General features: G+C 43.0%; 2 protein-coding genes across 3 annotated transcripts; one reads left to right on the top strand and one right to left on the bottom strand.

Annotated features, from left to right (window-relative positions):
• Positions 1–303: 303 nt before the first annotated feature.
• LOC130705769 (tigger transposable element-derived protein 1) lies at positions 304–10,851 on the top strand. The gene is made up of 2 exons (XM_057534780.1): positions 304–2,341; positions 10,686–10,851. The coding sequence occupies exon 1, from the start codon at positions 458–460 to the stop codon at positions 2,237–2,239; it is 1,782 nt and encodes a 593-aa protein (XP_057390763.1). The 5' UTR covers positions 304–457; the 3' UTR covers positions 2,240–2,341; positions 10,686–10,851.
• Positions 7,779–25,798, bottom strand: TMEM170A (transmembrane protein 170A). 2 transcript variants are annotated; one of them, XM_007182610.2, is made up of 3 exons: positions 25,532–25,798; positions 12,434–12,604; positions 7,779–9,993 (listed from the first exon to the last, which is right to left on the bottom strand). In XM_007182610.2, exons 1-3 carry the CDS (start codon positions 25,662–25,664, stop codon positions 9,863–9,865), a joined length of 435 nt encoding a protein of 144 aa, XP_007182672.1. In that variant the 5' UTR covers positions 25,665–25,798; the 3' UTR covers positions 7,779–9,862. The 2 variants fall into 2 exon arrangements, with proteins under 2 accessions (XP_007182672.1, XP_007182673.1); XM_007182611.2 differs by having other exon boundaries at positions 12,503–12,604.
• Between the last annotated feature and the right edge of the window lie 312 nt (positions 25,799–26,110).

Here is a 26,110-nt window from a genome sequence, read left to right as displayed (position 1 = left end):
TGCGACATTTCCGGGCCAAAGCCTCGGGCTTGACGCTACTGTGGCGGTTGGCGGAACACGGGCTCCGTGCTGAAGCGGTGCATGCTGGAACTTGTAGTCTCCAGCGCTACCAGACGCTTTGATTTAGTAAATATGCTTAAACGAAATTTGTTTTGTCCACGGGAATACAGGTGACCTTCGTTATTAACAGGTTGCTATTTTTGTATTCGCTTACTTGTTAAAATTTACTGTCACCCCAAAAATCAATATTCGCGGTGCTTTCTGGGGTTATTCGCGGACATGCGCAGAGAGTGAAAATTCTGAGTCAACCAGTGGTGGCTTGTACCGTCGTTGGAGGCAGATGATCCGCTATCTTGCTTCGGCTCTCGTACTCTAAATAAGTGTCCTCTTCGCAATCTGTTTAGTGCCGCGTTTTTTGCATTTTTTGTGCTTTTTGTTGGTGATTTCGCTGTTTAAAATGACCCCTGAGCGTAGTGCTGCGGTGCTGCCTAGTGTTCCTAAGCGCAAGAAGGCTGTGATGTGCCTTATGGAGAAAATACGTGTGTTAGATAAGCTTCGTTCAGGCATGAGTTGTAGTGCTGTTGGCCGTGAGTTCAACGTTAATGAGTCAACAATCCGGTACATCAAGAAAAAGGAAAAGGAAATTCGCCGATCTGTACGTGAGGCTGCTCCGGAAAGTGCTAAAGTGACATCTATAGTGCGTGAGGAAGCTATGGAAAAGATGGAAAAGCGGCTCAATTTGTGGATTCATGAGATGACAACCGATAAAAAAGGTGTGGTGGACAGCATTGTTGTGAGGCTGAAAGCCAAAGAAATTTACGGTCACGTTACCCAGGGTCAGAAAAACGTGAAACCCTTCTCGGCTAGCGCTGGCTGGCTTGCACGTTTCAAAAGACGATATGGTGTGAGTAATGTTAAGCTTGCAGGTGAGGCAAGTTCTGCAGATCAGGAGGCTGCGGAAGAATTTAAAAAATACCTGCTAAGTGTTATACAGGAAAAGGGGTACGTGGAAGAGCAGGTTTTCAACGCTGATGAGACTGGCCTATTTTACAAAGACGTTGGCAAAAGAACCTATATAACGCAAATGGCCTCCAAAGCCCCTGGCTTTAAATCATTCCAGGATTATGCAACCCTGCTTCTGTGCGCCAATGCCAAGGGCGACTTTAAATGCAAACCCCTAATGGTGTACAGAGCTCCAAGTTCACAAGCACTTAAAGGGAAAAGCGTGAATCATATGCCGGTGCATTGGAGGTGGAACAAAAAAGCGTGGATGACTTCTGATTGGTTCCACAGCTGCTTCATACCAGAAGTTGAATACTATCTTCACGGCAGAAACCTTGCCTTCAAGATTTTGTTAATTTTGGATAATGCCCCAGTCCATTGCTGTGAAGAACTCAGAAATGCCCACCCCAACGTAGAAGTTCTTTTCATGCCCCCAAATACTACGTCTCTCATCCAACCCCTGGATCAGGGCATAATAAAAGCCTTCAAGGCGCACTATACTAGGGAGCTTTATAGCAAGGCTTTTGAGGCTCTCAGAGCCAACAAGGAAACTACCATGATGGACTATTGGAAGTCAGTCACCATACGCAACGTTATTGATTATGTTGGCACAGCGTGGGACAACATCAAGCAGGCTACTATCAATAATTGTTGGAAAAATGTTTGGCCGGACTGCGTAGAAAATTTTGAAGGCTTTGAAGGTGTTACAGAAAGTATAAAGAACAGTGTCAAAAACATAATGCATATCGCATGGCAGATAAGTGGAGAAGGCTTTGATGACATGAGAGAAGAAGATGTGGAGGAAATTTTGGCAGAGAAGGCAGTAGAACCCACCAACGAAGACTTGGACGAGATGGCAAAACAAGGCGTTGGAGTCAGTGATGATGAAGATGGTGATGAAAGTCAGCCTAAGAGTCCAGGAATTGTCCCTCTTACAGCGGCCAAAATATCAGAATGGAACTCTGCCTTGGAAAAAATTTTCAGTGACATGGAAGAGTGTGACCCTATGCTTGATCGCAGCCTCAAATTTAAGCGCTTAACCTCCTGTGCGTTTGCCCCCTATGCCGAGATGCTTAAAGATTTGAGGCAAAAAGCCAGGCAGACGGGGCTGACCCAATTTTTGGAGCCAGTTTGGGAGGGAAAATTGCCGACTCCATCAACAAGTGGTGAGAGCCAAACCTCTGAGGTTGAACTGACAGATGTCAACCTGCCACCCTCTTCCTCTTCTGCAGAATGAGTTCCACCAACCTCTCCCTTGCTTTTTGTGGGGCAAGCCAAGGTCGAGAGGTTTAACCACACCGTGCACTGTGCCATCACGCAGCCTGCAGCTCTATCAACAGTAAGATTTTAGTTAACGTTTTTATAAAACTTTAAACGCTAAATCTTTCATTTTTGGGGGACTTTATTTGCATTACTGCACACTATATAGTATGTGTTTACAGTGCTGTATGCATTTACTGTACATGAGTACTATATGTGTAGTGTGTGTCTGTGTGTGTGTGACTGAGGGGGAAAGTTAAAGTAGTACAATCTCAGTGTTGTACATTACACAAACATGCTGTCATTGAAATAATTGTTTCATTATAAACACTGCATATCATTATTTGTAAGAAAGAGATTAAATTCAGTGTCTTTGAACAGAAACACACATAAAGCAAGGTTATGTACTGATCAGCTGACAAAAATGGTACAACCAGAGACCCACAGGAACTCAACCCTGTATTTCTGCTAATTGAGTGTGCACGATGACCTTACAGATATAAGTACTGCGAACGACAAGGATCAGCTCTATTCTAGAATTCAGACATCATCCACACCAGTCCTTCCTTCAAGTTAATCCATATGGAAATACAACCATATATAATGCTTGTCATTTTGTCAGATTAAAATTTTTTAATTATAATCCAACTCTGGGAGGCAGTAATCAGATGCAAATGAGATATCATCAACTAACATCCTATTTGTTCAGGTTTGGGTTTTTTCAGCTGATAATTGCTCCCTGTTGATACTCTGGACTAGGGTCTGTGTCACCCAGTTTAGTGTTATCTAAATCAAGGAATAGATGAAACATGTCTGTGATTAAAAGGACATTATGGGGGCTTCCCTGGTGGCGCAGTGGTTGAGAATCTGCCTGCCAATGCAGGGCACACGGGTTCGAGCCCTGGTCTGGGAAGATCCCACATGCCGCGGAGCAACTAGGCCCGTGAGCCACAATTACTGAGCCTGCGCGTCTGGAGCCTGTGCTCCGCAACAAGAGAGGCCGCAATAATGAAAGGCCCGCGCACCGCGATGAAGAGTGGCCCCCACTTGCCGCAACTAGAGAAAGCCCTCGCACAGAAACGAAGACCCAACACAGCCATAAATAAATAAATAAATAAAAATTGTATAACTTAAAAAAAAAAAAAAAGGACATTATGGTGCCTTTATGCCAACAAGCTTTTTAAAACAGCCTGATTGCAACATAGTTCACACACCACAAAATTTACTCATTTAAAGTGCATAGTTCAATCATTTTAGTATATTCACAGACATGTGCAACCATCACCACAGTCAATTTTGGAAGATTTTCATCACCCCAAGAAGGAACCTCTGACCAATTAGCAGTCACTCCCCATTTCTCCCCAATCCCCAGCTTTAGGCTAATCTTTCTGTCTCTCTATATTTTCTTATTCCAGACATTTCATATAAATGGAATTATACAAGATGTGGTCTTTTGTGACTGTCTTCTTTCACTTAGCACATTTTCAAAGTTCATTCGTCTTAGGTATATACCTGTGGAACTGCTGGACCGCATAGTAACTCTGTGCTTCACCTTTCAAGAAACTGTCAAACTGTTTTCACAAGCAACCATTTTATACCCTCACCAGCAATTTCTGAAGTCTCCAATTTCTCCACACCCTTGCCAACACTCTATCTTTTTGATTATAACCATACTAGTGGGTGTGAAATGGCATTTCATTACAGTTTTGATTTGCACTTCCCTGATGACTAATGATGTTAAGCATCTATTCATGTCTTTATTGGTCATGGTATATGTTCTTTTGGAAAAAATGTCTACTCAAATCCTTTGCCCATTTTTTTTAAAGACTTTTTTGATATGGACCATTTTTAAAGTCTTTATTGAATTTGTTACAATATTGCTTCTGTTTTATGTTTTGGTTTTTTGGCGGTGAGGCATTTGGGATCTTAGCTCCCCGAGCAGGGATTGAACCCGTACCCCCTGCATTGGAAGTGCAGAATCTTAGCCACTGGATCACCAAGGAAGTCCCCCTCTGCCCATTTTTAAATTGGGTTGTCTTTCTGTTATTGAGTTCTAAGAGAGAGTTCTTTATATATTATAAACGCAAGTCTCTTATAAAATATATGTTTTGAAAATATTTCCTCCTATTCTGTGGGTGTCTTTTCACTTTCTTGATGGCATCCTTTGAAGCATAAAAATTTTTAATTTTGATGAAGTCCAGTTTATCTAGTTTTAGTCTAATGTCCCTCTTGCTTTGGGGGTTGTATCTAAGAAGGCTTTGCCTAACCCAAGATCACAAAATTTACTCCTGTGTTCTTCTAAGAGATTTACAGTTTCAGTTCTTACATTTAGGTCTATGACCCATTTCAGTAAATCTTTCTTAGGTGAGAATAACAGAAAAATAGATGTGAAATTAGGACCCAGTATTTGGGACTTCACCATTCTCAGCCTCGTTTTCCTTGGACAGCATAAATAAACCCTACAGTGACAAACTGGGATGTAGCCTTTTGCCCCATCCCTGGGGTCTGAGTCTGGGGAAAAGGATACCCCAGAGTTCTTCAGCAGACTCCTCCATTACCCTACTTCTCCCACTCTCCTCTTTACAGCTTACTAGCACTCCACACATTGGTTCAAATTTACAAAGTTTCTGACCACTTTATGGGTAACCAGGGAACTATTTTCTGTTGTGTCAAATAGTTTAGTAAAGAGGTCAAAAATTGGTTAGCCAGCCAAATCCAGCATAAAGACATGCATTGTTCGACCTGAAAAGCATTTTACATGAAGTTAAATTAGCGGCCAGCTGTGATATCATGATTTCGAAGAAATATACATTTGGTCACTCAGATGACCAAAATGTGTTTCTCATATATATTTGGTCTTCATCCACAGTTCCTGGCTCACAGCTCCCAAAACCCCTGGAATTTCCTAAGTGTTGAGAGTGGTAAAGGTGTCTTGTGTTGTATGAATGGCTTTTAGAAGCGCCTAGGGATGGGGCTGGTTGCCAGGACAGCTAACCGTGTTTTTAGAGGATTGAACTTTCAGTCCCCACATCCCCGCACAGCCCTCCCCTGCCCCACCTCTGGGGAGAGGGGGGAGGGGCGACAAGTTGAATCAGTTCCCAATGGCCAGTGATTTAACGAATCATGCATACGTGATGAAGTCTCCATAAAACCCCAAAAGAACAGGGTTGAGAGCTTCCCAGTTGGTGAACAAGTGGAAGTTTGGGGAGAATGGCACCCTTGGAGGGGGCATGGAAGCTCCACTCACCTTCCTCATACCTTGCCCTGTGCATCTCTTCCATCCAGCTGTTCCTGAGTTATATCCTCATGATAAACCAGTGATCTAGTATGTAAAATGTTTGAGTTCTGTAAGCCACTTTAACAAATTAATTGAACCATTTATAGCCAGTCGGTCAGAAGCACAGGTAACAGCCTGGACTTGCAACCAGCCTCTCGAATCAGGGGGTGCAGTGGGAGTCGGTCTTGTAGGATTGAGCCCTTAACCTGTAGAATCTGGTGCTATCTCTGGGTAGTGTCAGAATTGAGTTGAATTGTTGGACACACTGCTGGTGTCCAAGAATTGTTTGTTGGTTTGGGGAACTCCCAATATAACAGCACTTAAAAATTAAGAGATTTCAAATAATCTAATTTCCAATTCCTCTGAAAAACTGGAGAATCTGGCAACACTGGGCACATAATCCCACAAAATATCAATAGAAATAGGCTGGAACTGAGCAAAGCCTTTAGACAAATCTCTCCAGCTGGCCACAGTACAAATCCCAACTCCCTACAAGTTTCCTGGTTCACTATTACCGTGTTGTCTTGGTAATAATTTATGGGATCCTTCCTGCCAAACTCAGCATCTTTAGCCCCTCATCCACCATAGTCTCTTTCCACTGTCTTGGGTTATCACCTTTTTAGAAGAGATCCTCCTCTGTTCGGTCCTGGATACGTATCTTGGGGGCTTCTGGCTGAACTCTGCATGTACCCTTCAGGGGTGCTAGAAACATTCTGTATCTTGATCGAAGTGCTACCACTCCGCATTAAGTGTATAAATACATAAAAATTCATCAAGCTATACATTTAAGATTTGTGCACTTTACTGTATGTTACACCTCAATTTAAAAAAAATTAGAGAGAGAATGGATGGGTAGTCTCCTACCAGACATTGTATGTCTGTCTGCAATGCCTGGAACTGCAGCAGTTATCTTGTGAACAGGGGGTAAGCTACCCAAATCAGACAATCCAATTTACTGAAAATGGCAGAGCAGAAAAAGATTTATGATGTCATAGAATACTAAACCAACCTCGGAGCCTCCCTTCATGTGGACTTACTACTGAAATAATACATGTTTTTCACAAACTATATCAGCTTTCAGCCATTCCAGTGTGTAATCATACAAAAGCTTCTTGATGGTAATATATAGCTCACAAAGTGGAGTTAATGAGACTCAAGTTCACATGTAAGTACAGTTTAATCAGATCTCTGGACAAAAATTTTACCATAAACTAGTGAGTTGAACATAAAAGAAATACAGTTAAGCATATATGTTAAGTACTAAAAAAAAAACTTAAGTTGGAAAACCTTATTACGAAAGATTAAACTCATTGGCCACTGAAAAAGAAATAACGGTTCTAGTTCACAGAATTAAAAGTAACTCTTTATTGATAAACATATATACCAGAATTAGAAATGTCAGTAGAAAAATAAAATTTAAATAATTTTCTATGGTACAAAGATTAGATCATTTTGACTGTAGCATTTGGTGAAATAATCTAATACAAAAAGCTGAGCTGATTTTAGCCACAACCAGCCTGACAGAGTGCACAAAAAAGAAATGCACGTACACAGAACCTTCTGCATGTGGACAGCTAATGGCACCAGGACTTCACATTCCAGGAGATGGTCTCCTAGGGAAGGCTGGTATGCACTGCAGTTGTAATAAGAACTTAATTCAAACCAGAGCAGCTTTTGGAATCAAAAGCTAACATACAATTTAACGACTCAGAAAACATAAGGGCTTAAAGATAATTATTTGCATGAACTTTTTCTCACCTAGTTTAGACATATCCTAGGTAATGTTTTGCTGAAAAAAAAAAATGAGTTAACAGCACAAAGAGACATCTTTATCTTGGAATATTCATTACTCATTTGTATACAGATTTAAGTTTACGTGAAGCGCCTTTACCCTAAAACCTCAATATTAAAGAATCCAGAAATCAGCTTTTTATGGTTGGGGCTGCCTCCTTCCCACTCATAGAAAAAAGGAAAAGTGATGCACAGCTAAGGGAGGGGTGGTTGCACGTGTCTCTAGGAAAGTCAGTAGTTGGCAAAACTTCTCAGAAGCTATATGTGATAAGATAAAATGTTCAACACAAATGCCAATATTTTTTCATCTGGGCAACCACCCCCAACTAATTGTGTATTTGAGATGAGAAATTAAAAAGAAAAATAAACTCTAAGGGGGAACAGACATTCCTTATCATTCAAATAGTTTCTCCCTGAAAATATTTCAAGCCACAAATCTCAAGCTATATAAAGTCTATATACATTTATTCACAGGAGAATGTTCACAGACTGGGATGGATGAAATATTCAATAATTTGAAGATACACTTTATATTTGAAGTTTTTAAAAAGAGTGGATAATCAAACAAGAAACAGATGAAAACAAAGACAACTTTCAAAATGCATTAATTTTTGTGTCTTGGCTCTAAAAGAAAAATAAACCAAATAAATCATGGATCAGTATGTTCAAAAATTAGTATTTAGGGGGAGGAGCCCACTGACCACTGGCCCACGTTCAATTTGTGAAATTCTATCCAAAGGAATGTTTTAGGTGAGAATGCTAAGAGGCATCCTTCAATAGAGATCATTAAAATAATTTCCTACAACAAATTTCTTAAACTGAAGGGCTACTTTTCCAAATCCGGCTCACTGAACTGAAAAATGGAGTCTTCAACTAAAGACTTAAAAATTTGCTTGAAAGAAAGATTTGAGCATTGGAGAGTAATCTTGTTGGGGAATTTGTAAAGACATTTGCCTACATTCCAACTCCTGTAATTTTCCACCTAGTCTATGTGTATATAACACTATAATTTTGATAAGTGGTCTAATGGACGATTAGTTAAAAGAAAATGTCCAGTTACTTTTTGTGATCCTTTGTAATTTTTCTCTTTGACTATCCCTGGTAAATTGGTACTCCTGGCTGTTTTTAATCAGAAGCCAGAGTGCATATTGCTTTAAATCAAATAGAACTGCACACGACCTCATGGGCAGTTAGCCTTACACTCACAATGAAAACCTTCCTTTAAAAATGTCAGATAAAATTACCAGAAACTATTTTGAAAACAGATAACATCGATTGTATTTCATACAGAACAGTTTAGGTGGTAAGGATAAAGTTAGATAATTTTTGCAATCCTTTTTCTTTTGAAGGTTACAGTTTTCAGGCCTTTAAATGAAAAAGTAAGTTAGGCATTAGAAGAAAAATTAAAATAGCTAAAATTGGGTTTTAAAAAACTCTGATATTTAATTCTCTTTAAGGATATAAATTCTCTTGAAGGAAAATGTAAAGGGCACAGTGGAAGGCATATCTGAAAATTAAACTTTAGGCACTTTCTGGGAGTGATACCCAATACTGTAAAAGTGAGCTCAAGACCCACCACTAGGTAACCACATTAAGACTAGGAAATCCATAACCACTAACTCTAGTTTAAGCTGCACTTATACAATTTTTCAAGAGCCATGAGTAAACCAAAGTCACTAAGAAAAACAGTAACAGAACGTTTAAAGTATCTTTTTGTGCGTGTGCCTCAATGTTCAAAGAGTGTCCTAAACAATCTGGGTGAAAATTTTCAACTCCCAACTATTTAATAGGGTATGTTTCCAATTAAACTAAATAAAAGCAATAGAATAAAAGTTATAGGAAGAGGTAGTACAGGAGCTTTGGGGGAAAAAGTCTCAATTATCTAGCTTATTTTGATAAAATGTACAAAAAAACAAATTCACATCTCTTAAAATATATTAAATAATCAGAGGTCAAGATAGTTATCCATAAAAATGTCACATCATTCAGTAGTTAGCTCCTTTTTCTTTAAACAGTGGAATCGAAGCCACTACTTGAGTTATAGATTTTTTTTGTGTGCAACAAATTTCACCAAATTTGTTCACAACACTATATTCAACCAAAACCTACTTGGCACTTACTGTCATGAAGATGTAGCAAGAGATGAGTCTGCCAAATTTTAATCAAGATTAGATCAAGTTAGATTTTAGTAAAGTATACTCTGCTCAGAAATAAACTAATATGATCCATAGTTTCTCTGAAATATGCAACGTTGCATTTTCTCACAGAACATTATAAATTTCAGTGTGAAGGATGCCAACCTTCATCAGAAAGAAAGAAAAGAAACTTGATTTGTTTTCGTTGAGAACAATGAGTCCAAAGAGATCTTTAATTCCTGGAGCTTCAAATTGAAGAAAGGACTGAAATGTTCTTCATATACCTTTTCATCCAAGTTGCTTCCCGTTTGAAGAACTAAGAAAACACATTCCATACTGTATTCTTTTTGAGGATTCTATGAAACTTAGGTTCGCCATCATAGCACAAGGGTATGTGCTATAGAGTAGCTAAAATCCGTAAAAAGGAGACCACCACTACACAAAACGTCTGTCCAGTGCCCAAGGTGAGGGCTTCAAATGGAATCATTTCCTTTCCTGCTGCTCGGTACACTCCAGCAATTGCTGCACCTGTTCAAAAATTCAAGAATGTTTAAAAAAAAAGGTTAATATAATCAGGAAAATATAGCACTTAAAATTCTACCAGTAGAATGTTCTAAATTTTTTACATTAAAATTTAGACATTACAGAAATGTTTTGTTTTGTCTATTCTTTTTGCTGACTACTCTAGGTTTTAAGTATTCCTTATATGGTTTGCAAATCACTGACAAGTGATTTTAGGTGTTGAAAAGTGAATCCTTTAAACTGAGAGTCTCCTAGATTTATTGAATAAAATCACCTGGAAGTCATAGCCGAAATCACAAAGACGGCGATTTCCACGTAACCTGATTACAAACTCAAAAACATCTCTTATTCCACATGCATTTAACAGGTACCTAACAAATTCTTGGCAATAAATGACAAAGAATCTTCCCTGTGGGACTGAGCAAGAAATATTTCAGGAGCAGCCACAGGGAAACCCCACTCTACTTTGTACTGTACTCAGAGTTCCCCTCAAGAAATGGATGGAGAAAGGGGTGGGAAAAGGAAAAGAGGGGGACTCTAAGCCTATCAAGTTGCTATTCATTCAAAGGGCGAGAGGTGAGGGATACTTGGGGAGTCCTTTCTGTTACCCACATCATTAATTGTTTTTATTATGTTAGTCACTGTAACTTCCTAGAAATTGAGTAAACAAAACAAAACAAACATCTCTCTCTACCCAGGTACCCTGAATTGCTCACAGGGACTCAGCGTTGTACAAAGAAAGTCAAGATTTCAATAGTTTGAAAATAACAGATCCAAACATCTCAGATGACCGCCCGACCGCCCAACCGCCCCCCCGCCCCACCTCAAAATGCTCCAAACGGAATTCTCCTTGATCACAGAAGCTAGCTGGAGACACAAGACAGAAACACAAACATGAAGTAGATTCTGAGTAATGCAAGATGAAATATAGTGTTTCAATCAAGTATCTACATCTTTTACAAATGTGATGTGATGGTATATCGACATATTTTAAGGAGAAGAACAATACTAATCAATACCTGTGTTGGTTGCCAGGAACATTTGTGACTTTGAAATGCCCACCGCCAGAGGCAATGCACAAACACTGTGCTACTAACATCTGAAAGGCACATGTTCCATTGGGCCCCTTTGTAATTTGTCTCCAAAAAAAGTGGGTTGAGTCGGAAGAAGCTTAAAGAAGTTGAACTGGGTCCCAAAGTGGGATTTGGATGATTAAGGGAAGACAGGAAAAAGCAAACCAGAAGGAGCAGCAAATGGGAAGGGAATAGATTGCATGCACTAGAGTCGAAGAAGGACATGAACACATTTACTGCACAATTACTATGTGGTAGATATTCTGGTTAAGTATTTTATATTCACATTTTTTCAATTAGTCCTCACACAGCATCCCTATTTTACTGATGAGAAATCTGAAACAGGTCCTGGGGAACAGTAATCCAGCAAGGAAACTGGAGCAGAGGGTCTCTAAAGATAGCAGTAGGTGATATAGTTAAAAATATTTTTTAAGGCCGGTTATGGAAACTCCTTAATGCAAACAGGAGAAAACTGGCCTCCTCCCCCGTGTTATCACAAAGGTTTCATCATCTATGGAACACAGAGAAACTAGGCCACCTTGTCCCCCAAAAAATCCCTCAAGTCAGAGAGGGAGATTTCTGCTTGAAGCTCAAGGTTTAAATTTACAGTGAAAAAAATTTATGTTTACATGTATACCTAGAAAAAAGTCTGAAAGCATACACCAAAATGCAAACTGTGGATACCACTTAGGAATGCAGTAATGGAGGATTTTTAGTTTTGCTTTCTTATAATTTTTAATTTATATAGAATATACATGTTATTTATACTTCATTATGAGCTTAAAAATGATTTAAACTTATTCTCATCCCTTTGACATGAGCAAAAGCCACACCTCCCCCCAAAAAAACACCAGACAGGTAAAAATAATTTATAATTATGAATGTTACTCCAATTCTTATTCAGAAAGTCCTGAGAGGAAAAAACAACCAGGTACTTTTCTAAATAATAATTCTTGTCATTAGAATTATTCTTCCATCCTTAAAATAACTACACCTGGATGAGTGGAAGTAATTTGTCAACCAGCTTGCAAGGTCACAAATCACTGAAGTGACAGCTGAAGAGAAAGGAGGAGTAGCTTCCAAAAAGACAAATATCTTCTTTTGCTAGTGACCTATTTCACAAGATCTGTCTCACAAAGCTTAACATGGCTTCCCTGAAGCCAGCGAGACAAAATCTGACTCAGTAAGTCAAAGATGTTAGCCAAATAAGGGGGGGACTGGGGTGAGAAAAAAAACAATACATAAAAAAAAACAGGATCTGTGGTTAAAGATCACTCTTTCTTCTTCATCTGAGACACGTTTCTAAAGCGGTTCCTAAAATTAACTAACTAGTCAAATGAAACATTTTGACTGTATTTTAATGGCTAACATACTTGTCAAGATTCCAGCAGTAATTGGTCCCACGATGCCCATCAACAGGATGCTTACAGACATGAACCTACCATATTTGTGATGTCTGAGGGTGAAGAGGGCCAGTAATCCAGCAGGGACATGAAAGAAGAGAGAGGACACCAGTGCCCACAGGAACACACCATACCACATCTCTACAAGGGAAAGCAAAGAAAGGTCGTACATCACCGCCTTTCCCAGTGCAGTCATTACAAAGGAGTAGCCACTATGCCCAGTTATTTCATTTTTAAAACCATTCAGTTGCAATGAAGGTTCATCAGTCAAATATCCAAACATTGATGGTTCTGGAGGGATAAGTAAACTATGGCCACCACCTGTTTGTGTACATAAACTCTTACTGGAACACAGCCATGCCCATTCATTTAAGTCTTGTCTATGGCTGTTTTCAAGCTACAAGAGCAGGGCTAAAACAGTGACAGAGACCATATGACCTGCAAAGCCTAAAATATTTACAATCTGGCCCTTTACAGAAAAGGTTGGCCAACCCCTGACAAGCTACCTGTACTCCCAAACACTGAAGAAAAGGTTCACCCAGATTTGAAAATTCACTTAAATGATTTCCCTCCCATAAGGACAAATGTAAGTACCACTGATAGGGTGCTATGCAGTCAATGCCTGATGACCATCCCTGCCTTCTTGATTATTCAGTCATCTCAAATGGAAAAGCTCTATATACAATTACATTCATTCAACAATCATTTTCAAGACAATGCAGTAAATATCAACCCATCATCTCCTATTAGGGTATCAAAGCTCTTTAAGACATGAAATAAATACCAGAATATGTAAATGTTTCGCTTAAGGCCAAATGGCAAGTGAGAGGGCAGGTTAGAAGAGGAGCTGGTTCTGTCCCTCTTAGGATGACAGTAACTCAGGAAACATTAAAATATTTGTCCAACAACTATGTATACAAACCTATGCATGAGATATCTTGGAAAATACAAAAAAAGGAGGAGATACCATCCTGCCCTTATGACTTTACGATTTAGCAAATGGCAGACATAACATTTTCCCCCAGTGGGCCCAGGCATGGCTTCAGAATTCTCAAGAGAGCTCTTTACCCATATATGGATATAATGAAGGTGTCACACTAGATGAAATCTGTTGTCCATCCCTGCACTTGAGGCAGGTAAGTAACAGGCAATTTTAAAGATCAGTCAACAGCTCAACTGGGGTTTCTGCACCACAGCACTACTGACGTCTGAACCATTTAACTCTTTGTTGTGAGAGGCTGTCGACTGCAGGATGTGGAGCAACACCCCTGGCCTCTACCCTCTGGATGCTGGTAGCACTCTCTCCCGTTGTGACAACCACAATATCCTGACATTGTCACACAACCCCTGTGGGCATAATTACCCTGGTTAAAAACTGCTGACCTGACTGAAGCAAAGAGTTTATAAGAGTAACAGTAGTTAAGGACGCAAAGATAGATGGGGTCACATTACGGTGGGCTTTGAAGGCCAAACTAAGGACTTCAACATGTAAGCCCTAGAAGGTACCATCAAAGGTTTTTTGAGCAGTAAAGGGTTGTCAGCACAGTATTTCACAGGTGGCACCTTACACTCCCAGTAGGAACACAAACTAGAAAGCCATCTCTGGAGGGTAAATTGGAAGTGTGTATCCAAAATAGTCAACTGTGCATACCCTTTGCCACAGTGATTTTACTTCCAGGAATACACAAGGGCAAGGACAAGGTCACGAGGTTCCTGACTGTACTGGCAAAAACTAGACACCAACTGCATGTCTGTCGATGGAGGACTTGTGAAACATGTTATGGTGCATCCGCATAATGAAACGTTACACAATCAATAAAAATAGGAGCAGCTCTTTAAATACTGATGGGGTAAGATGCCCAAGCCACATTGGGAAGTAAAAAAACGTAAGTTTCAGAATAGTATGTAGAATAAGATCCTGTTTTTGTGAAAACAAAAAACAAAAGAAACAAATGTGTGTAAATGCTTCTGTCTACTCAGAAAAATCTGGACATATGTTTATTTAATAAATATTTACAACATGCACAGGCACTGTTTTAAGTGTTTGACAAATATTAACTCGTGTAATTCTCAAAGTAGCTCTATGAAGCACATATTAATATCTCTGACTCTTGGATGAGGAAACAGAAGCAGAGGGAGGTGAGGAAACTTGCTGGAGTCCACACTGCAGCACGAGGCAGAGCCCAGGTTGACCCACGCTGGAAGCAACGCCCTCACCCTCTGTGCCACCTCTTACTGTATATTAAGATATAGAAAATTGTTATTTCTGGAGAATAGGATGGGCTGGGGGAGGGTTTATGACCATTCACTTTTTACTTTGATAAAACAAACAAAGCGGGGGCTTCCCTGGTGGCGCAGTGGTTAAGAATCCGCCTGCCAATGCAGGGAACACGGGTTCGAGCCCTGGTCCGGGAAGATCCCACATCCTGCGGAGCAACTAAGCCCATGCGCCACAACTACTGAGCCTGCGCTCTAGAGCCCGCGAGCCACAACTACTGAGCCTGTGTGCCACAACTACTGAAGCCCACATGCCTAGAGCCCGTGCTCCTCAACAAGAGAAGCCAACGCAATGAGAGAGAAGCCTGCGCACCGCAATGAAGAGTAGCCCCTGCTCGCTGCAACTAGAAAAAGCCTGCGCACAGCAACAAAGACCCAATGTGGCCAAAAATAAATAATAAAATAAAATTAAATTAAATTTTAAAAAAAAAGCTTGGGAATTCTCTGGTGGCGCAGTGAATAAGACTCCACGTTCCCAATGCAGGGGGCGCACGTTCAATCCCTGGTCAGGGAACTAAGATTCCACATGCTGTGGGGCACAGCCAAAAAACGGGGGAAAAAAAAAAAGAGCGACCAGTGAGGAGCATCAGTGGGCTGGGGGAGAGGGGAGAGTGGCAAAGGGGAGGGCCAGGGGCTTTTCTTGAAGCTGCATTTGAGTTGTAAGCACACTGCTGTGTGTGGTTTTTCCCAAATCAATTTATTTTTACTCTTGTTGGGAGGAGGGGAGGAGGGGTTAGGGAGCCAGGGGTGATTAGAGGTGGGGCCAAATCCCCGCCAGGCACCCTCCACACTCTCACTGATGGCTGCACTAATTCTCTGCACATATTAAGTCAAAGTTTCAATTAATACCATATTCTACATACACCTAGATTAGGATGTCTCGCTCTTGGTTGCTGTTGTTGTTTTTAATTAATTTTTTTTTTTTTGACTGCATTGGGTCTTCATTGCTGCGCACGGGCTTTCTCTAGTTGTGGCGAGCAGGGGCTACTCTTTGTTGCGGTGCGTGGGCTTCTCATTGCGGTGGCTTCTCTTGTTGCGGAGCACGGGCTCTAGGCATGTGGGCTTCAGTAGTTGTGGCTTGTGGGCTCTAGAGAGCAGGCTCAGTAGTTGTGGCACATGGGCTTAGCTGCTCCGCGGCATGTGGGATCTTCCCGGACCGGGGCTCGAACCCGTGTCCCCTGCATTGGCAGGCGGATTCTCAACCACTGTGCCACCAGGGAAGTCCTTTTTTTTTTTTTTTTTTTTTTTTTTTTAATATTTATTTATTTGGCTGCTCCAGGTCTTAGTTGCAGCATGTGGGATCTTCGTTGCGGCGTGCGGGATCTTTAGTTGTGGCATGCAAACTCTTAGTTGCAGTATGTGGGATCTAGTTCCCTGACCAGGGATCGAACCCAGGTCCCCTGCATTGGGAGTGCAGAGTCTTAACTGCTAGACCACCAGGGAAGTCCCTCGCTCTTGTTTTGGATGGAAGGCTCTCAATAAAAGCATCAGGGACACCTCATCTAGGGCTCAATGCTTATTAAAAATAACAAACGACTGAGGGTGTTTTGGTACTTCTGTTCTGGTGACAAATTATCAGATAGCTACAAAAGGTTTCAAACCACTGGTATGAGTTTTCTTTTTCTTTCTGCTGAACAAGATACATCTTCAGAATAATTTTATAATACTGTCGAAACTTGTCTATTCTGTTCGATGGTGTTTAGCAAATTGTTAAACCAAGTCTAAATCATGTAATATGGAGTATAAAGTGATTAAACAGTAATGTCCCAAGCTTAAAACTTAAATATATATAAAATAAAAAAACGAATATATGTATAATATGTAAAATAATATATGTATACTAACTACTGCTCTTCCTCCACCAAAAGAATCACACACACATACACACACACACACACACACACACACACACAAAAACCCTTTCCAGTCAATAGTATCTATCAGAAATTGTGGGCAGGATTCTCAATCCTCAGGGTTTGGGTCCCCATCGTCTTCAGGAACAAACCTGTATGGTTAGTCCCCCACACACGAACCTTGAAGTTGAGAACTTTCAAAGATGCGAACATGCGTTCCATCAACATCAGGCGTGAGTGAAACTGCAGCTTGCCCTCCATCTCCTGTTGCTGGTGATCCTTCAGCTCTACCATCTCCCACCTCCTCTCCCTCCTCCAGTCAGTAACTCTTCTTGCCTGTTCCCTCGATGCCAGCCCCTGTATGCCAGCTGTTGTACTGTACTACTGTACTTTTCAAGGTACTGTACTGTAAGATTAAAAATCTTGTCTCTATTTTTTGTGTTTATGTATTATTTGTATGAAACCTATTACAGTACAATACTACGTAGCCGATTGTGTTAGTTGGGTACCTAGGCTAACTTTGTTGGACTTACGAACAAATTAGACTTACGAACGTGCTCTCGGAACGGAACTCATACGTAGGGGACTTACTCTACCAGATACCACTGCAGCCTACTTTCCAGCCTCAGGCACCAGCCCTTCTTGCTTCCACAGCCCAGGAGACTTGCCCTCTTCTTGGCAGCAGCTCCAGAGGCTGCAGAGTCTGGTGTTCAGGTACTGCCCCTCCCTGATAAATCCCTCCTGCCTGGGCCGCTGCTGTTGCACCCTGGCCTCCCCTGCCCAAGGCCCCCTTGTGTACCACCCACTGCCAGCTCATCCCCAAGCCACAGGACAGCGTCATGCAGTTCCCTGCTAAAGCAGTAACCCCGTCTTCAATCCCACAGTCCTTCCCAGCTCCTCCCCAAATCACTTAAGAGACTCTGAACTCCATTACACCACCCAGTGTGCACAGAACTCTAAAAGGACACCAGGAATGCCACTACCCAGGGGTGGACAAACGGGATACAAACCTGCCTCCAAGACCCCAGAGCAGCTGCCGTCTTGGCTGCTGTCTGCCACCAATGACATGAGACCACTCCTGGGCCTAGCTGTCACGGGGCTTCTGCTGGAGCGCCCCAAATTTGAGAGACAAGCACTGCTTTCCGCAGCAACTCAAGGCACTACTGGAGCTTGGCTTCTTACTGGCTGCCACAGAACCATCGGGGCAGTGAACTGGCAGGTGAGGCCTTGATCTGCCAGAGACACACTAAGTTGGTAACTTCAGTAAAAGTGGGTCTGGACACTCGGGTGTTCTACTCAACTGCTATGGACTGAATTCATGTGCGGCAGCCCTAATCCGACAGGACTGTGGCCTTATAAGAGGAAGAGAGATCTCTCTCTCTGTCTCTTGTTCTCTTTCTCTCCCCATCATGTGAGGACATATCAAGAAGGTGGCCCAAGAGGGCCCTCACCACAACCTGACCACGCCGGCACCCTCATCTTGGACTTCCAGTCTCCAGAACTGTGAGAAAATACACTTCCGTTGTTTAAGCCACTCAGTCTGTGGTATTTTGTTCTAGCAGCCCTAGCAGACATCACTCACCTGTTCCCACTTCTCTGGAGCACAGCACCTGCCCAAGGAGGCCTGCTGGGCTATCAACTCATATCTCGATTTTCCTGAAAGCTGAAAGGAATCTGTTTGCAAACAAGATCTGGCACAGCAGGTCCGCTCCTCCCTGAGTCTCTGAGAAGGAGAAGCACCATGCACCTTCCTATAACCCTGAGCTACATCCATCAGCTAGCTCAGTGCCTACATATTTTATATCGCATCACTTAAGTCACTCTAAGTAGGAAAAAAAGGCTGTATTACATTAGATGAGTAGTACAATTTATAAAACACTTTTCAGATGGATGGGATTATTACAGGACTGTAACAGCTAAGGCAAACCTCAATCAATAAAACATTTTTTAAAAACTGATTTCCCTTTAATCTACTGCGCCTTAATTTGCCATCTATTTAATAGCTATTTATTGATTATCATATAGTACTTTTCATTCCCCTGGGTCAACACACAGTCAAAAATCTTTGTCTACATATCTTACAGTATTTCCTTGTTCACTGTTTCAAATAAAGTGCATTATCTTCAGCTTTGTTTACTCTGGCAGCTAAAGTCACATCATTTCCCCGTGTTGAAGAATAAATCAGGTTATTAATCTGAAATAAAAGATTGTAAGGAGAGGGACTTCCCTGGTGGAGCAGTGGTTAAGAATCTGCCTGCCAATGCAGGGGACATGGGTTTGAGCCCTGGTCTGGGAAGATCACACATACCACGGAGCAACAAAGCCCGTGTGCCACAACTACTGAGCCCACATGCCACAACTACTGAGCCCACGCACCTAGAGCGCACAAGAGAAGCCACCGCGATGAGAAGCCCACGCACCGCAATGAAAAAAAAAAAAAGCAGCCCCCCCCTCGCCGCAACTAGAGAAAGCCCGCATGTAGCAACGAAGACCCAACACAGCCAAAAGTAAATAAATAAATAAATTTAAAAAAAGAGAAACTGCCATCGAAGTGGTTTCATAAAAAAAAAAAGATTATAAGGGGAAATCAGACTAAGCACTGGTGACAGAAGAGGCCCCAAAGATGCCCACATCCTCAACCCCAGAGCCTATGAAAATGCGACCTTACATAACAAAAGGGAGTGTGCAGGTGTGATTAGATTAAGCATCTTGGGATGGTGGGGGTTAGCCTGGATTTTATAGGTGGGCCTAATGTAATCAAGGGTTCTTGTAAGAGCGTCAGAGCCAGAGAGATTTGAAGATGCTATGCTGCTGGCTTTAAAGATAGAGGAAGGAGCCATAGGCCAAAGGATGCAGGTGACCTCTAGAAGCTGGAAAAGACAAGAAAACAAATTCTCCCTAGAGCCTTCAGAAGGAAGCAGCTCTGCTGACCCACTTTGGACTTCTGACCTCCAGGACCGTAGGATGACAAGCCACTAAATTTGTCCTAAGTTGTTTCAGTAGCAATAGCAAACTAACACAAGCACTGGGAGTTCATTCATTCAGCAAATATAATACTTACTGAGCCCATTCCATATGCCGGGCACGTCAGTGAACAACAAAAACAAAAATTTTAAAAAGACACAGATCCCTGCCCACAGGGTGTTTGTATCTTTAAGAATATTTTTCAGACAGATATTTGAGTTAAAGAGAAAAGCCACACAGATTTCAGAATCCTCTAGGTGAGTCCTGTGTTAACAAAAGGGGTTTGTAACGGCTGGCTCCCCAGCCCTCTAGCCTCCACAGCTGAGTCACCTCATTTCCAAGCAAGGCCTCAAGACCAACCTGGCCCCAATCAGCAGAAATGGAAATGGGAATCGTGAGGCTTGGCACCCAGCCATACTTTCAGCTGGCCCCACTCTGCCTTATGTTCCAGGTCGAACAACTGTATGAGCACAGCCAGTGCCTCTGATGCCAGGGTTCTAAGTAAACTGCCTCGGTCCTGGGAACTGCAGTCCTACTCAGTCCTGCAACTCGATGCCGGACTGCCTAGATGCTAACTGCCCATCAGCCTGCATCTGTCCACACTGCCCACTGTGAGACCCCTCTCTTACCCAACCCCACCTACCTGCCAGGGGATCCATCTGTTCCCTTGTGAAATACTAACATATATATACTGGTCTCTACTCCTGATTCCTGACACAGAGCTCCTAAAACCCTTGTAGATACTGCTGCTAGGAAAATCTTTTGTTCTAATACTTAGTCTTTGACCCTGGTTCCTGATGCAGAGCTCCTAAATCCCTTGGAATTTCCAGGAATGTCTTTTGTTCTCATGAGGCAACTCTTGGTGGGCTCCTGGATGGTCAATAGAAAGACCAAGCCATGATTATAAGCTTGCAACTTTCAGCACCACCCTCCATTCTCTGGAGAGGGGACAGAGGCTAGAAGGGAGTTAATAATCGGTATACCTAGGTGATGAAGCCTCCATAAAAATTCCAAAGGTACAGAGTTCAGAGAGCTTCTGGGTTGGTGAAAACATCTATGTGCTGGGAGGGTGGCCCACCCCAGCTCCAAAGGGACAGAAGCGCCTGTGCTCGGGGACCCTTCCAGACTTCACCCTATGTACCTCTCTATCTGGTGTTCATTTCCAACCTTTAATATCCTTGGTAATATACCAGTAACCTAATAAGTAAACTGTTTTCCTGAATTCTATGAGCTGCTCTAGCAAAATAATTGAACGAGAAGGAGGACATGGGAACCTCAGCTGGTCAGAAGCACATGGGACAACCTGGACTTTTGACTGGCATCTGAAGTTGGGGGTTGGGGCAGTCTTGTGGAACTGAGCCTTTAACCTGTGGGACTGGATGCTGACTCCAGGTAGCCAGTGTCAGAACTGAACTGAATTGCAGGACACCCAACTGGTGTCCCAGAATTGCTTGATGCATGGAAAAACCACACATCTGGCGCCAGAAGTGTTTGAGTGTAGCAGCAGTGTGAGAGTAAAGGAAAACAGCGAGTTTCTCCTAGACACTCTTCCTCTCCTAACAGTGACGACTTGCCCCCCAGGACTACCAGCTGCCACCTCTCTCCTGAGGCCATTGCCTAACTAACTGCCCACTCATCCCTTGTTTCTGTGTGCCCCTCCGGCCTGCCTCAATCCCAGTGGTCTCTTGGGCCTAGCCTGGCTAGATCTTATCTGTCCTGATCTGGCCTTCCATCTATTCTCCACACAAAGCCAGAAAGTCAGTGCTAATGGGAACAAGGTTTCTTGTTGGGGTGATGAAAATATTCTAAAGTTGCTTTTTGTGATGGTTGCAAACTCTGCAAAAAATCATTAAATTGTATACTTAAAAAAAAAAAAAAAAGTAAGTCAGATCATCCTTCCTCTGCTCAAAACCCTCTAATATGGCTTTCTGGGATCTGACCTCACTTCCTCTCCCTGCCTTGCCCACCCTGTTCCACCCACTGCACTGGCCCCCTTCATGTTGCTTAACAAGCTCCGGTCCCAGGGCCTCTGAACCTGCTGCCCCTCGCCCACAAGGCTCTTCTCCCAACGGCTGCGGGGCTTGTTCCTCATTCCCTTCAGATTTCTTCTCCAATGGCACCATGAGAGAGGGCCTCCTTGTGACCTTAAGTGAAACAGCATTCCACTTGACACACAACACCTGCCACTTACTATCCCCCTACCCTGTCTTACACTCACCACCATCTGTTCCTTTCCATACTTTTAAAAAAAAATTTTTATTGGAGTATAGTTGCTTCACAATGTTATGTTGGTCTTTTCCATACTTTTAAATTTTGTTTTCTCTCTCCCCTTTAGAATGAAAGTTCTTTTGTTTTGTTTACTAACACACCTTTACTTGGTGCCTAGAAAACAACAGACACACAATAGACACTGAGTAAATATTTGTTGACTGAATGAGTAAATGACTGATCCAAGTGTTACCTATTCTTGATTCCAACAACAGCACAACCAAAACATTAGTCAGTTTTAGTTTATCAGAAGATACACTGACACTGAAGGTATAATGAAATTCACACCTTCAGAAAGTGAATGTTATTCCTGATACAGGAAAAAAAAAAATCTGCCTTTCATAGCACTCAGATTTGTTAAAAATGACACCACCAACAACAAAAGAAATCTGAACAACTTGCAATAAGGAGGGTTAGGCAGGAACCTAAATAGCTAAATTGCAAATGCAGGTTTAAAAAAAATCAATTCAAAGCTTCCTAACAGTGATAAACCGCAGACTATTTCAGAGCAATGATTTTGCCATATTGAGTTGGCATAAAATGCAAGGAACCTTTTCTGTGGGGCCAAAATAGAAACAATTCCAGAATCAGGGCAGTGAACGACATTCACTGTCAGCAGGCTTTGGTGCCTCCAAAGGGATTACAGTTCATGCACTTACTGTCCATTCCAGCTAAAGAAGAGATATAGCAGGGAGGCTGTGTGTTTACCCAATGTGTTTACCCATCACATTCTGATCAGCTTGCGGTCAAGGGCTTTATCTCATGCATGTTTATACCCCCAGCCCAGAGCCTGCACTTGACCAACGTATACCTGCTAAATGAATGATCCCTGGTGATCACCACCCCCAAGTCATATATTCAAAGAAGTTCCCATAAACTCAAATACATACTGCAGTTTAATATTTCAGAACAATTGCTGAAAGCAAAACAATTCACTTAGCTACAGATTCTCTACTATGACATGTTAAAACTATTGTTCCAAATCCACTTATCTCAATCTTTTCTTAGAGAAAGAAAAGGCAACTAAAAGCGAGACAGATTGAACAGAATATTCAGTTTCAAAGTATCACCTCACATGATTTATTACAAAAGGATTAAGGTACCCTTACAGTGGACAGATCGATAAACACCATCTTCACCAAATGATTAAACCTAGTGTTATCAATAAAGGTACAAACTGACACTAAATGTCTCCTGATGAGGTGCCCTGGGAAGTGGACAACATCACCTGTGTAGGCAGCATTCTGAACAAAAATATTTAATCTGAATCTAATCACGAAGAAAAAAATGAGATAATTTAGATTATGGAATATTCTATGAAACAATTAGCCTGGACTTCAAAAATGTCTGTCTCAAGAAACTGAAACAGGGCTTCCCTGGTGGCGCAGTGGTTGAGAATCTGCCCCCTAATGCAGGGGACACGGGTTCGAGCCCTGGTCTGGGAAGATCCCACATGCCACGGAGCAGCTGGGCCCGTGAGCCACAATTGCTGAGCCTGCGCGTCTGGAGCCTGTGCCCCGCGACGGGAGGGGCCGCGATAGAGAAAGGCCCGCGCACCGCGATGAAGAGCGGTCCCCGCACCGCGATGAAGAGTGGCCCCCGCTTGCCGCAACTGGAGAAAGCCCTCGCACGAACCGAAGACCCAACACAGCCAAAAATAAATAAATAAATAAATAAATAAATAAGAAAATCCTTTAAAAAAAAAAAGAAACTGAAACAAGGATGGAGGAACTGTTCTAGATTCAACAAGACTAAAGAGACATGACAACTAAATGCAATGTGGGACCCTTGATTAGATCCTGGAATTTAAAAAAAAACAAAGGAGGGACTTCTCTGGTGGTCCAGTGGGTAAGACTCCATGCTCCTAATGCAGAGGGCCCAGGTTTGATCCCTGGTCAGGGAACTAGATCCCACATGCAGGCTGCAACTAAGAGTTTGTATGCCGCAACTAAGAAGTCCCACATACTGCAATGAAGATCCGGCGCAACCAAAATTAAAAAATAAATTTAAAAAAAAAAGGAAAAAAGCTAAAAATGGCATTATTTGAACACCTGGGAAAATTGGGAAAATCTAAATAAGGCCAATATATTAGATAATATTCTATCAATGTTAAATTTCTTGGGTGTGATGTGTTTTTTTTGTTGTGGCAGAAAATGTCTTCATTTTAAATGATACGTGCTGAAATATTAGGCGTCAAGCGTTGTCACTTCTGTAACTTCCTTTCAAAAGGCTCGCAGAAAGTAAAAATGTTATGTGTATGCATATATATATTTAGAGAGGAAGTGAAAGAATCAAAATGTTAATAATGAATCTAAGTAAAGGGCATATAGATATTGGTTATACTATCATTTCAATTTTTCAGTAGGTTTGAAAATTTTCCAAATAAAGAGTTGTGGGAAAAGTAAGGAAACAATGAAAACAGACCGATCCAGTTCAGTACTGCCTCCAGACTGCATGAACATTTCATTTTTTGGACAGTGTCTCCAGAATGCCATATATTTCTGTTGTCACTGTCAAATGTGATCTTAGTACCTTTTCATACCTTTTGCCAGATTATCGTTTTAGGCATGATTTCAAGCTAACATCTGCATCTGCCCCAACACGGTTATCTTATTAACTATTTCACAAACCTGTCCGGGAAAATACCAGGAAGGTAATACACATCAAGTCCCTGGTGTCCGCTGAATGGCGCCTGGCAGTCGCTGCCCAGCGAAAGAGAAATCACAGGTGCCTTGTTTACAACTGCAGTCAGTAATCCAACCCTCCTTCCTTTGCAGGTCTCAGGCCGGTTCTCGCATTGTTTACTGAATCAAGGTATCTGCCAGCTTTGCGGGAGAGCCCAACCTCACCCTTCAATCACCCCTATCTCAGCCTTCTTGCCTTTAAAGGGCCAACACACAACCGTGCTCTCCCGTCAAAGGCTTTATTTTCGGCCTTCCCAAGTAATTTCTCCTCCTCTCAGTTTTCTGAACACGATAGCTTTCTATCTCGATTTCTAATTTTTAAAAACCCTGCTCCCAGGCCCAGCAGAATCTCCAGCGGGTGTAAGAATCAAAAAGAAGCTGCATCAAAGACCTCGAACGCATGAGTGGGAGGTTCGGCAACAGGTCTCAGAAAGTGATTCCTAGAAAGAGAAGCTGGTGGAGGGAGTGGATTTGAACTTGGGTGGTAGCGATCGGCAGACCTCCTCCCCTCGTAAAGGGGTTGGGCTACACTAGAAACAAAGGGTGTGTGAGTTCTGACTGACGGCCCTCAGCCCGGCCGGGACCATGCGCTGTCCGAGCTGGGAAAGCCGAGAGGCCGGCGCGGACGAAAGGGGCTGGGCGGGGATGACCGCCTCCAGTGCCCCATACAAGGAGGGACGGCCGCCTACAGGGCTCTGCCGAGTTCATGTCTGAACCTGGGGCGTCTGGAAACTCCTAAGAGCAAGATCAGTTCGGGCGGTGACTGAGCTCCCTTCACTGACGGGTCCCCAGCGCGGGCTCGGGGTGGCCTGGCCCGAGGGGCCGGCAAGGAAGCGACGGGGGGAGGGGTTAAGGCCCCCAGCTCTCGGCCGAGGGAGAGGGAACCTTCTTCCAAGAGGAAAACAGCCCCCAGCGGGCGGGACGGCGGGGTGCCAGTCGGCTCGCCGGGAAAGGGGCGCCGCCGCGCAGCCGGGCGGCCGCGGCGTGGCACGCAGTGCGCAGGCGCGGGGTGGGGCCGGTACCTGGGAAGGAGCAGAGAGAAGTGGAGTTAGGGCACAAGGTCCCGTTGCCCACGCGCGGCACGAGCTTCAGGCTGAGGATCTGCTGCAGGAGCCCGGCCGACCCCCCGCTGTCGCCGCTCCCCTCGTGCTCCATCCCGCCGCCATTCACCGCAGAGACGTGGGGGAGAGCGCCTAAGGTGCTGCCGTGGCTCGCTCTCACTCACGGCCCACTCTGCTCTCCGCACCTCCGTCGCCTCAGCGTCACCTTCGGCCGAAACCCTCTTCCTCCCACCCCAACGGCACTGCCAAGTGATGGCTCCTCCCTCCAATCATAGGGCGCCTCAGATGGCAGGGGCGGGGCGAGAGTTGTTCCCGCCCCTGACGTTGCGTACGGCTCTCCGAGACCCAGCACCTATGGGCTGCGCCCCCTACTGGGGAAGTCTCTCCTGCTACAGTGGGGCGTGCTCTGCTCTGTCCTCCTCTGCAGCGCCACCTATAGGAAAGTAAAGGAATTTAGGTACAGATAGGGAGGGAGGGAGAGATAGACGGGTGGGTGAGTGGGTGGGTGGGTAGATAGGTAGACAGACAGCGGTAGGTATG

This window comes from Balaenoptera acutorostrata, chromosome 19 (assembly GCF_949987535.1).
Source record: "Balaenoptera acutorostrata chromosome 19, mBalAcu1.1, whole genome shotgun sequence".
In the NCBI taxonomy this organism is placed as follows: Eukaryota; Metazoa; Chordata; class Mammalia; order Artiodactyla; family Balaenopteridae; genus Balaenoptera; species Balaenoptera acutorostrata.
Note: the sequence above shows the minus strand (reverse complement) of the source record. Positions and strands in the feature narration are given on the sequence as shown.